This window comes from Pithys albifrons, chromosome 6 (genome assembly GCF_047495875.1).
Source record: "Pithys albifrons albifrons isolate INPA30051 chromosome 6, PitAlb_v1, whole genome shotgun sequence".
NCBI classification, from domain to species: domain Eukaryota; kingdom Metazoa; phylum Chordata; class Aves; order Passeriformes; family Thamnophilidae; genus Pithys; species Pithys albifrons.
Window position 1 is genome coordinate 7,947,574 of NC_092463.1, and position 13,197 is coordinate 7,960,770.

At 42.3% G+C, this 13,197-nt stretch overlaps 1 protein-coding gene and 1 long non-coding RNA gene across 4 annotated transcripts in view; both read left to right on the forward strand.

Annotated features, from left to right (window-relative positions):
* Positions 1-5,655, forward strand: part of BRF1 (BRF1 general transcription factor IIIB subunit) — a 179,603-nt gene extending 173,948 nt beyond the window's left edge. For all 3 annotated transcript variants that reach the window (XM_071557365.1, XM_071557366.1, XM_071557367.1), the window contains one exon: positions 1,933-5,655. In XM_071557365.1, coding sequence (XP_071413466.1) covers positions 1,933-1,970 — 38 coding nt within the window. In that variant the 3' untranslated portion in view covers positions 1,971-5,655. The remainder of the gene's footprint in view (positions 1-1,932) is intronic.
* Positions 5,656-6,259: 604 nt separating this feature from the next.
* Positions 6,260-12,411, forward strand: LOC139673668 (uncharacterized). Its single transcript, XR_011698176.1, has 3 exons — positions 6,260-6,374; positions 8,805-8,851; positions 12,335-12,411. It is a non-coding gene; the product is annotated as an uncharacterized lncRNA (long non-coding RNA).
* The last annotated feature ends 786 nt before the right edge of the window (positions 12,412-13,197 follow it).

Consider the following 13,197-nt stretch of genomic DNA (forward strand, 5'->3'; position numbering starts at 1 on the left):
TTTTCAGAATTAGGTTTGTTAATGTGGATCTGAGAAGTCACAGGGTCAGTAAGCCCTCTGTTAGCAGTGTCTGGGGCTTGTTGCCCCCCAGGCTGAGCCGCCCTGCTCCTGGTGCCTCCTCAGTGCAGGCTGCAGTGATGTCCACATCACCCATGAGCCCTGGGGACGTGTCTGTCCAGCTCGAAACAGCTCAAATCCAGCTCGAATCGTCACACTCCATTTTTGGGAAAGTGTTAGGGGGAAGTAGTTGTTCACTGAGTGAGTGCAGGAATGGCATTGGTAGCACACAGTGTGCTGTATGGGACACAGATGTGTGCTAATTTCTTTGGGTTACCCAGCAAAGCCGCTCAGTTAATTAGATTTCTTTGCTGGCAGGAAAAGGCAGTATCCTCTCCACTGCGGTTTTTCCTATCTGGACTCATCCATATTTATCCTATATTAAAAGCTTCCCCTTAGAAGTTAAGCTTTGAAAATACACAAAATTATTTTTAAAATGAGAGCTGCTAATTATGGGTTGTGAAGACTCAAGATGGGAATAAGTTTCCTACAGAAATGTTATTTACTGCAAAAATCTTTCCCGCACTATTCATTTAGCTTCATGGACAATATGTATACATTTCACAAAAGTGTCTGTTGCTTTTAAATTGATTTCTCTGCTGGAAAATAATTGCTGAACTGTAGGAAAAACAGTTTGTTGCCTGCATTTATTATTAGAATAATGTTCCCAAGAAACGGCACCCGTGTGGGGGAGGGTGGGTCTATGTTTATTAATAAACCCCCCACTAAAATAGAATAAAGGTCACTGAGCTTTTTTTCTTTGTAAATGTTACTATTTTTAAACCATTCTGAGAACATTCCACTACTCCCTGTCTGGTCTGGACAACAGCTGAAAAATCAGAGTTAAAAAATAAGAAGGAAAGAAATATTCCCAGAATTTGAACACAGGTGTGCAGAGCTACTCAGCACAAGTAACTCTTTGCTAACTGCTTTGTCTGTGGATTTTAGACCTGTCTGCCTGTAATAACAGCACAAAATACAGATGGTGAACTTCACCCACTGTACACAGATTATTATAGATTACACTTAATTCTGCTTCTGAGCATCTGCTTGGCTCTTTGGATGAGATGTTGCCCTGTACTGAATTTGGAATATAAAGGTTAACTTTTGTCAGTGCTCATATGTAATAGTTACCTGTAGGTTTGACTACACAACAGAAAATCTCTCTTTTGCTGCATTCAGAAGCACACAGGACAGAAATTGGTGCATTAGAAACACAGAGACATGCCTTCTGACATACAACACACAGTCTTTGCACTCAGCATTGTTTAAGAAAACAAAACTGGATAAAAAAATCTAGGCAAAATGTTGTTTCTCTAGAATTAAGTAGATATGGGAGATCCGAGTCAGATGCATTGGTCAGGATTTATTCCATGACTCCTTTGATGTTGAGCCATCTCTGAACCCTTGCAGTTTCAGCTTATAAATCCATGAATAATACGAACAAACCAGCTTTTTCCTTGGTGTCCATGTCTAGTGAAAAACGTGCCTACTTGTAAATGTATGCTGCTGCTTACCAGTCACCTTGTGCCAAGGTACTTGTAACAATCAGGCTTGATCATTTTAACCTCTAAATTAAACCAAATATTTCACATACTCATGGGGCAAGTATTCCTAAATGAGGGTTGAGTGACAAGTGAGAAGAGATATTTACACATACAAGCTTAAAAATAATTTTATTTCATTGAGGGAAGTACATGCAAGAACTTTATTTAGCCCTTAGAAAATTGATGATTTTTAAAATGCTTCCTTAAGGCAGAATTTACCGTCTAGTTATACAGCAGGAAAACAACCTTAAAGAAGCAATACATTCATTGTGTCTCCCATCTACCTGGAATATTTGGGTGTTTATATGCCTTTGTCTTTGTGTTTCAGATTATGGCTGTGATATGGATGAGGATGATAGCTATTAGCTCCATTTACTTCTAAGTGACATGGACGGTGTCTTGTTCTCTGCAAATCTTTGGTCTTCAAGCTGTGTGAATAGTGGAAGAATCTGACTGTGGTCAGCAAATGTAATTGAACAATCCTTACTTTTGTAACGTGAATTTGAGATTGGCACTGAGTCTGGTCAGTTTACCTTGACCTGTAACCCAGCAATAACCAGTTTGGGTTTGTACTTGAATTTATTTTTATTTTGGTGGATCACAGTTGGAGAATGAAAATTAATGAGAGTAATGTTTCCAGAGAACAAAAGTAAAGAGACAAAACAGACTGTGTATAAAGCGTGTGTGGCTAAAAGCAGAACATCTCTTATTTATGTGGCTGCTTTTAGGCATGCTGCTGAAAGGGAGCAGATTGAAGGACAGAGAGGAGGGCAGGTAAAAAGGAGAAGCCTGCCTGTTGATTATTTGAGTGCAGTAGCATTACTGTCTCATAATGCAACAACTGACAGAAAGAAGTGTTTCCAACCTGCATTGTGGACGTGACCCCGTACGTGTACAAGCTCCCTCACCCAACCCTATCAAAAATTAATGGCAAGTTATATATTTGCAGAGCAGTATTGGTTTCTCTGAAAGAGAGTAAATACTTCTTTATATTAATCAATTCATAGGTTTCTTGAAAGATATGACAATAGATGGCAATGTTGGCAGTGAAGAATCATCTTCCACTGCAAGTCCAGTGCAGTTTATGTGGAATGAGGCACAAGACCTGGGTGAGACAAGAGGTGTAGCAAGCAACAGGTGGTGATGCCATGCTCATATGTTGTTGCTGGGCAGCCCTAGGGACAGCCAGGTCTTCTTGAGGATGGTATTGCTGTAGGAGAGTCACTCTGCCCATTTCTGTGGAGCTGCTCTTGCCTGACTGAGTTAGAGTGAAGGTCTGCTCCGGAGAGCTGCCTGTCTCTAAAAGCAGTTGAATGAAAGAGAAAGCTGAGCTTTTTAATAAATAAGCTAGCATCTGCTTTGACTGAGTTTAATTTAATGTAATTTGCTTAACATTCTGTGGGTAAATTAAAGGTCACCATGCAGCAGTCTGACTTTCATGGCTCAAATCCCACCCTTGAACAGTTGTTGCTATGTGTATAAAGCTGGAACTGCAGCCCCGTGTGCCCCGAAATGTCAACAGGCAGAGCCTTCTCTTACAGGCAGATCAGTCCTCGCAATGCTGTGAGAGCAGGGGTCAGAATGGAGCCCTTGTGGCCAAATCCTGCCCTGGTGCCTCTGACCTGCCTTCCCTGGCACTGCTGGGTCTGAGGCTCTTGGCTCTGTGGGAAATGCACTGCGCTCTGGATCCTGCTCTTGATGACTGCAGCTGCAGGGCCTGAGATGTTTTCCTCTCTCCCTTATCTAGTGACAATCACAAAACCTGCATCACTGCAGGCTTGTCTTACACCAGAGAAAGATGGATATTTATCTTACCAGCTTGGTTTCTGTTCAGCTGTGTTTCCTGGTCAGCTCATCCTTCCTGCTCTTTTTGAGAAGAACTCATCACTGAAGCACCATCCATCCTGCTGCCACAGAGGGTGGATTGTAGCATGAAGAGCAGCTGCCTCAGGAAGCTCTCCAGCTACTGCCAGACTGGGTGATGATGGTGCTTATACCTGTGGTCATCACCAAAGAGAGGAAGGGCCACACGGCCTTCCATACTTCCACACTTCTTCTCTCCCTCTTGGTAGCATGCATAACATGGATCATGTAAGTTGAGCAAGAGGAATTTCTTTTTGCGGGAGAAAATATGGTATTATTTGGCTGGTAGATGCATCTGTGAGGAATTTTTGAGCCCTGTGTGGGAGTCTTTATAATGACTTCTTAAAAACAGAGCTTGGTACCAAAAATGATGTGGTGAGGCTAATAGGAAGAACAGCTCTTCTGAACCAGACTCTAGTTACTTAATTTGCAGCACTTCAATGGAAAGAAGAGATTCCATATAATTCTTAAAGGAAAAGGTGGCATTTTCACCAGAAAGCTATAGATTTTTTCTGATACTTTCTAAATACTGCACAGAAACTGATATTGGGGAGATAAACCTTTCTACCTCTCTTTTATCTACACCATAAAATAAAAATCATGCTATAAGCAGACAGTTTTTTAAAAAGTTGTTTGTTCTATCAAAGTTCATACTTTGCAAGTCTTTAAGACTGTTGAGTTTGAACATTTGAGTTTGAATTAATCTACCATAGCACTGCTACAAATACCCGTAACTCTCAGTATATTCTCAAGGCTTGGGTTTTATTCCAAGGTACACAATATTCTCTATGCAGGAAATAAACATGCATAAATAAACATGTGTATGACTCATGTAGGTCGAGTGCTTTTCTCAAATGCAAGATGTTGGCTCTTAAAGAAACCGCTAAGCTGATTTCTTTGTTGCTAAGGGTCTTTCCTCCAGTTCTGGTTTGTTCCCCCAGCGGATACTGAACCTGCTGCCAGTGTGGTGATGTTATGTGCGAGAGCTGAGAGTCCACCCAATTAACTGCTGCTGGTAAATTTGAATTTCAGTAGTACATTGTGTTTCTGAGAACATTGTTTTGTGCGCTGCAAGTAGAGGGTTGCAGTTTTTGAATGCTCTCATATGATTTGATTAGGAAAGGCTATCAGATAGTCTGCTATAAGGGCCCTTGGAGAGCAGGGGTAAAAAAAAAGACCTACAATTTCATAGCCTATCAGTATTGCTGGTGAAGTTAATGGCATGGTCTCTGTACAGGATTCCTAAAGAAAGGATATTGGAGAGGCAGACTTCACTCTGAGCTTCTTAAGCTATAGTGGTTATGTACATTTTTAATTTATTGGTGACTTACTGGGATTTTTATAACGTTCATTCCTTCTTGATTTAACTAAGCTCAGGAAATGTAAACAGATTAGAACATGCTAGTTTCTGTTTTTATAGCTAGTCATTAAAATGTAAAAAGATTAACACTGCATTAACTCTGTTTACTACTGTTGATGTATCTGGACAATTTTGTTGTGTATAAGTAAGCCTGAATTCACTTGTAGTAATTTGGACCCTGCTTTTCTCAGGATTCTGATTATAATGTAAAGAGCTTATGAGGCTTCAGCATTTGTTGTTCTTAGATCATCTTATTTGAACTCACACGAGCTGTGTATCATCGGGTTTGTTGCATAAAGCATGTCTCTTGCTGCAAGTCACTGTGCCTGACAGGCAAAACCCTCCAGCTGTTGCACCCAGCTTGTCTGCCATGTAGCCTTTTAACACTCTTGTATTGTGGGAGTGAAAACTGAAATAAGGAAAATAATGGGCTTCTTCACTGTGGTGAGTGCATTTTCAGTGTCTTAATCATGTGTGACATTTCTTTAAAATCAGTGTGTTCAGTACAGCAACTTTTAAATGGTGCCAGACAGCCTTGTCTTGAGGGTTAAACATGTTTGTCAAAAAAAGTTCTTGCCATCCTCATGACTTGTGTTCTTTGGATTGCATTGAAACTCCAGTTGCAGATGTGTAAAGTTAGTGTAGAGTTTGCCTAATAAATGTTCTGGTTTTTATTTTTGTGTTGAATCCTTGTATTTGGTTCAGTTAGTGCCAAGGAAATTAAAGCTGATGATCTAAGCATATGTACCATCCTTACACAACCACATGAGCCATGTTAACCTTTTTTTACTGTAATATATTTGCTGTAAATAAAGAGTAAAACCCTTACATAGCCCATCTGTTATGATGCTCTCCTGCTAATTTCTGATTTTTCTGTCTTCATTCTTACGAACGTTCAGTTTTGATTGCTGCATGATTGGTTAATAGCGGCCAAAATTTGTCATTCAGAGCTTTCTTGCATCTCTAAAAGGGAAGACACAGCTAATCAGGCAAATGTTTGCAAGATACTGTTCCACTGATAGATGTAGATACTTTCTCTAAAGTACGTAACATTAATGAGGTTTTTTCTACTAAGCTGTATAATTAACTGACTGTGGGAACAATATATGGTGTGTGTGTTTAGGGGAACTGTTCAAGTGCTCGTTTCTGAAAGTTGTATCTTGATAAATAAGGTGTGTGCTGAGTTAAAAATCATGTTATTTTATCAACATCTGGTCACCACAGTTTGGAGACCAAATTCCACAGCTGCCCTTTGTGCATGTGGGTGTTTTCTCCTTTAAATTTTTCTGAAAAGGCAGATACTTCTGGATCCTCAGGCGTGTCTCCTGCAAAGTTTTAGCATGTAGTAGGACAATTAACAGTAGTGTTGATAAGGCAGTATGAGTCATCCAGCATTTCACTGGGTTCCCATAACGTTGTCAAGGCACACTTTTGCTCTCATTGACATTGGGATGTTTTTATCTTAATTTCTTTTCAGCTGTTCCAGCCCTTTCCACTGGGAGTTGGGAACATCTCCAGTGATGTCCAGCACTGATGTTCTCTCACTGGTAATGTCTGAAGTACTGACCACCTTGGCCTTGTGTTTTCTGCTCTTTCCAAGCTGTACAACTTTTGGCTTTGCCCTGTAGTTTTTCTCTTCCCTACCACACCAGGCTTTCATAACTGAAACCATTCTGTTCCCACAGCTGCATTCATCAAATACACCACCTTTAATAGTCTCTGAAGTTAAATAATGCTAATAAAGCTGAAATCTTGCAAGGCTTTATATCAGCTTCATTTGTCACCAGTAGATCATAGCACACTTGTTCTTAGGTTCATGTTTTGTAATGCAGAAAAGGCTGTTGCAGTTTTCTACTCCTGTCACATCTATAAGAAGAGTTACAGCATCTTAATCAGTGTTTTTTATGGCCACCCCAATACCTGGCAGTGGTCTGGGTGAGTAGGGGTTGCTTAGTGAAAGGGATTAAGCACACAAGAAAGGAGCCTGGGTGAAAATTCACAACTTACAGCATAACAGGTTTACTTGGTGAGTTCCTTCATTGTAATTGTTTTTTCCTTATGGGACCTGTTGTGCATTCTCATGGAAATGAGGGAGGCACATACGGTTCATAAAAATGCAAAATGAAATTCCCATCTTGCCATGTGACTCCAGGAGCACAGAATTTAATGACTTCTAGTCTGAACTATATATTTGTTATTGTGTGGGTGGGCAGTAAGTGGTACAGTACTGGGCACTGGCACTGTATTACCAATTTCTATTGCCAAATTGCAACAAGAATGCTTTCTCATTGCTCTTAGGGCTCTTAGTTAAGTTTCTCAATTCTTCAAAAGCAGGAAAATACAGCCAATTGAAGGAATTTGAACAAAGCAGTGAAAAGAAACAGCACTAACACTGTGATTGCCAAGTAATTTTTCTTCACTGCTCTTCTGTGGGAAAAGTAAAAGGTATTTGTGCAGAGAGACTAAGGGGGAAAAAGCTGCATCTTGGCAGCAGCAGAGGTGAGGCAGCATTGTTCATTTTCCACACAAGAATTCCAGACTTCTCCTGTTTCATGGTATATTCTGAATAATCTTCATCATCTGTAGACTGGGCAGTCCACTGGAGGATATTGAAAGAGGCAGGACACCGAGACAGGTGAGGAAGAGGAGATGGTGAAGTGTCATTGTTTCTCCTGAGTAAAAAAAAAAAAGAGATTAATTAATTAGATTGAGTTTAAGGGCTGTAGTTTGATGTTAAGGAGAAAAACAAGCACTGAGAAAACAAGAAAGATGAGGGAATATTCTTTGCAATGGTGTGTGTCAGACTGTGCAAGAGGCAGTGAGCATAGGAATGAACGAGGGATAATATCAGCATCTCTGGAAACACAGCTGTCACAGCTGCATTAAACATTTAAGTCTTTGGCTTTGCCATTGTTCTGATGTGCCTCTGCTTTGTCGGGTCAAGGTGTGATTTTCAACCCTGCCCTGAGATGCTGGGGTAGCTGGCAGGGGCTCTCTGGCCCTTGTCCTTCTCTTGGATGAGGGTCTCCTGAGTCTGCCATTCTGGTAGAGGTGCTAATCCCAGTTTTCATTAAATACCCTTGGGCCCCTAAGGATTTCAGAACAAATATTTTAGAGTAAAAGTCCCATGCGAGGGGTGTGATCTGAGCCCTAAGCAGGTGTCTGTTGGCAGTCAGGGATGCCTAAAAACGAAAACAACTAATAGGAAGGTGATGTGAGAATATCTGTGATAGATATTGACATTTGCTGTGAATTGGTGCAGTTCCTGCGACGTCACATCAGGCAGTAGGAGCTTTGCTGGTTTGTGTCAGTCAGGATCTGTGCCATTAACAGCAGTCTCTAGAAGTGGTAGCAGTAGTGAAGGAAGGGGTAGAACTGCTCTGGGACAAAACCAGCTTGTAATACTGTGGTATATCACCTAAAGCCTTACTCTGCTTGCCAGGCACAACTTAACTGCCTTGTCTAATTAACCAGCAAAGAGATGTTACCAATTCTGCTGCTTTTAAAATAAATGAGAAAAGGGAACTTTAGTGGTGATAGAACTGCAGCAGGTGGCACATGGTGCATTCTTCTTCGGCTCTGCATGGGGATGGCTGCAGCTGTCAGAACTTTCTAGGTGGTCTGACATGGATCTGTTGTAATTGAATAATGGTTCTTCAGCACAGCATCATGTCTGGGAAACAGGATAAATTCCTGTGTCTGCTTTAATTCCTGCCCATACTCTGGGAGCTCACTGAAGGAGAGTCCAAGACATACCAGCACAATTCAAGGAAGATTCATGGGTTGGCATGGAGTAAAATACAGCTAAAGCAAGTAATTTCAAAACTAGTCACTGTTTTCAAGCAAACTCTTACACAAGGCCATGGGAAATTGTTAGATACTGCTACATGCAGCACTAAATCAGTAGGACCTACCATAAGCTTTGAGGTCTCCTACAGCAAATCAGCATGATGTGAATCATTGTGTTTTCTTTCTAGACCGTCGGGCACCAGGAGGAAAAGTCTGAGTGTATTTTCTGCCTGTGGTAAGATGAAGGATCTTTCATCTTGTTCATCTTCCCTGTATAATTTGTGTTTGTTCAGAGTTGCTGGCTGCACTGCATTCATAAAATGCCATCTGAAACACTTCTGGCCAGTGTTCTTGGCACATGTGCAAGTGTAAACTTTCTGATGTCCCCTGCCCACTGGGTAAGCAAAAGGTCTCTATCAGCAGGAGTAGTGCCAACCCTTGTAAAGCTGCCCAGCACAGACCCCAGGTATTGCCACTGCTTGTGGGTGTAACACTGAGGGAAAGGAGCTGCACCTCAGTTGGCAGACCATAGTACATCAATTAGGAGACTATGTTTGTCCTAGTCTGCCTCACATTTTAGAGGAGGGAAGCAGTTGCACTAATCATTGTGCAGAGAGGTAGTTTGGATGTCCCAAGGGCTGCGTTCAGCCCATGGATCAGTCCCATCCGTTAATCCACCTTTACCACAGCGGGTATGAAGCTCAGAAGGAGATAAGACATTGAGGCCATCTGTGACACCTCAAGTGAAAATCAGGAGTAGGCAGAATGAAGACACAGCCACTATAGGACTTAGCTGAGAGACAGAAGTCTGTGGCTCTTCTAGTGTAATTTCAAGCCTATTTTCCCAGCCAGGCTTAGTTGTCATTAAATTCTTGGGTGTATCTTAGGTTGATTGGGCCATAGTGTGTCTTACTATCCAAGAAAGTGCTTTTGGGGGATTTGGGGTGAGTGATGTGTGTGTGTGTGTATGTGTGTTTTAAGTTACTCCGTCTACTGGCATAAATTGCCAGGACCTTGTTGGGGATTGCAGCTTTCTGTCTAAGCAGAGTCCTCACTGCTCAGCTGGAGTAAGCAATCACTGCTGAGGAGCAGAGATGTTAAATGAGACAAAAAGGGGGGGAAACAGCACAGACAGAGAATCATGGTGAAACCTGGAGCATGAAAACACCAGTTCCTTCAGGTCTCAGAGACAGGGATGACCCACATCAGAATTGGAGAAGCAAGCAACAAACACAGTGGAGGAGACCTGGTCTGGTAAACTGTGACCTGAAATTCCTCTTCATTTAACCCCCAAGATGGGCTCTGTATTTCCTAATACTGCAACAGAGGGGTGTTAAAATGATCTCAGATGGCTCCCCAGAACTTCCCTTATTCTTCACTATTAACTACTCACATGGGCCCAGCTTGTTCTCCCCATGCTTGTGATTATAACTCATTCACAGACAGATCCTCCCCAGCTTTGTGACTCTGCAGGCAAAGGGGCTGGGATGTAATGACAACAGCTCCTTTTCCTGGAAAGAGAGCAGTGCTGTTTTTCGGGGTTTTGCCCATGCCTTTTCTCTGAGTTTGGCTGCTTCACTGTCCTTGATGATCTAACCAAAATAATTTCTCATTTCATGTGGGTAGCTTAAGGAAGTGAATGTGGGAGCTGAGAGAATCTAGAATCACCAAGGGATTTTAGCTATTACACATAGACCCTTAGCATCTGCGTTGTCTGCCCTTCTCTGTAATGTACCGGTCACTGGTATTTTTGGAAGAGCAGGATGTGGAGAAATAGTTTTCTGGAAGTGCTGCTCCCAGTTCCTGTGTGTTAGGCACCATTACAAATATTGTGAGATCGGTGCAAAAAGCAGCAACAATGCAGCCACAACAACATCCAGGAGTGCCAAAAAAGAAGCCACAAGGAAGAAAAGAGTCCTTTTCTCTGAGGGTGCAACGTGTGAGAGAGGGCTGAGCTGGGAGCATGGCACAGGCAGTCTAGTTTAACTGGAAAGCAAGACTGACAGCTACTTCCTTACTGACTCCAGAGGAGAGTTTAGGGACAGGCGTGGGTTTTGCTTCTGAATGGCAGCTCACCAAAACCTTGGGCTGCATCCTCGTCTGGTGCAGTCCTTGGTGCTCAGCAAGACAGTCTGGTCCCAGAAAGAGTCACCCTTATGGCTGAGTGAAAGTCCTGCCTTGTGGTCACCTCATGTACCAACAGAAGGGTCAATGCCTCTAGAGGAAGCGAAGTTACCCCCTGGAATCCCTGCAGCCTGTACTAAATATTTGAAGTGTCAAAAGCTAACGAAGTGGAATGGAGTTGGACATGAAAGTTAAATCTGCCTCTTTGTAACTTAAAAACAGTGTGATATCAGCAATGTTGCAGTGTCTGGGAACAGTCTGTATAAAAATGTGGATGCATTGAGGAATTACGGTATTTGTACAAGAAATATTCAGGGAGCTAAAGTGTTCAGTATCTTTAATTAGACATGGGACTGAACATCATCAGCCTTCAGTGGAAGAACAGCAGATTGTTGCCATTCTGTCTTTCTAAATACATGTCCTGTTTTCCCCTTAGTATATTTCATTATAAAATAAAATATTAAAGCTTTATAAAGTCTTTATTAGCTAGCAGATGGTTTTGCAAGTCATTTTAATGAGATGAAGAAAACTTTAATAGCAGACATTTAAAGTTGTATTTAGACAGACTATTGCCTTTGGAAAAATCTTGTGAATGTTTTCTCCATGTTTTTGGTGGAACTTGGCACCAAATTACGTACAAGGAAATAGAGGAGATGATTTACACCAACTGGTTCCCTCACGAGAGCGGTTTTACATCAGCATAGCATCGTTGAGTTTCACAGTCAGGCCATGATTTACAGAGGTACAGGGGGAGAGGGAAATGTCATTAACTTGGTGCAGTTCAAGAGAAATATTACATTTCTCATATATTCATCTCATTCCGTTGCTGCAGTCAAGAAAATTTTTTGGGGAGCTCACAGGCAGCCCCCTGACAGGCAGGACAGAATGTGTCAACTCCTTCTGGACATCTCTTTCTGGATCTCAGTATCAGCAGCGTGTGGGACTAAGAAATACTAGGGGGATAGTCTTGATACCCTGTCCATGTGAGACAGCCCAGGGAAACTTGGCTTCCTTATTCCACGCTTGCTAAATTTCCTGAGGCATAAGATGCTGAAAGGAGGTAGGACCATGGTTGTCAAAAAAAAAACCCTTTCAAGGCCTTGATGGTTCTTCCAGTCCTGTATTTCTCTCTTAAGCAACCAGTGCCAAGTTCTTTGGAGGTGCAAGCTGTCTTATGTGAATATACTCACATCCATAACACCCAGTTTGTGACAAGGAGGGTTTATATTCCTTTAAATATGCAAGTTCTTGTTTGTGTTCTTTTTATGTGAGCAGTTGCTGACTTTTGGACCTGCTTCCTCCAAGGGTTTGTTTTGGCTGTGCAGAGTCTTGGCCTCATGGGCGCAGGGAGAGGGGAGCGTGTGGTGATTCATTTGCACAGCCAGAGGATTGACTGTCCCTGTGCATATTAAGAGATGAGTCATGCTTCACAAAAGCAGTAAAAGTGCCTACTAAATGAATAATTGCCTGGCTACCTCCTTAGCCTGTCCAACCCTTTGTTCCTGCCCTGGACTGCTGACCCTGTTACACCTGGCCAAGCTTCAGCGTCAGCTTTTTGCACTGTTGGAGACCTTTGTCCTTCTGGTTTTTCTAGATCTGGCTGATCTAATCTCAAAAGCCATTTTTCAAATTTGGAAAAAACCTTGCAGCTATACACAGCTCCTTCAGAAAAGCCGTTCTCCAGAGACAAGAGTGTGTCACCAGCAAGCAATAACATGCTGTCATGTGTCCAGGAGCTCTGGTGATGGACATGTAGAAATGCCCTCACCCATGTGTAGGAAGAAACAGGAAAACAAGAATGTTTGCTGAGATACTAACACTCAGCAGAGAATTCCTCTACTCATGATCCCCAAGGACATTAACAGCTGCTCTGAAAAGCGCTGTGAGCTTCAAAGACATATGAAGAAGTTTCCATCTTTTCCATTGTAACAAGTTTTCCATCATAATATGTTTCACTCCCCCGTTGCTCAGGGGGAGCCTGGAAAAGGGTGAATTGCCTTCAGGACCCCAATGGTAAAGGTGTCTCTTTATCAAGGCAAACCCCAGCTTTTCATCTTCTCCCCTGCGTTCATATTAAATAGCAAATAGGAGGCCTCGCTTGTCATTTCGTCACCATCCTTACAGTCATCTCCATTACTTCCTGGGCTTCCCTTTGGTAACACAGACCCTTGTCAAGTTCTGCTGCTTCCTCTGTCCAACAGTGAATATTTCTATGGAGGCCTGTCCTGAAAGAAAGGTCACTCACCAAGAGAAGCACAATTCCTCCATTTGACAGAGACAGTCAAGATGCATCTGTGTCCCCAGTGTCGGATGCACTACATGGTGAAGACACCTCTTCAGCCCTGGCACATGCCCTCTATGCAGTCATGGGGCTGATGAGCAGCAAATTGCCATCTGCAGTGCTGTGATTCCTGCAAAATGGAAGTCAGCCAACTCCTGCCAGTTCTGCCAGGCTCA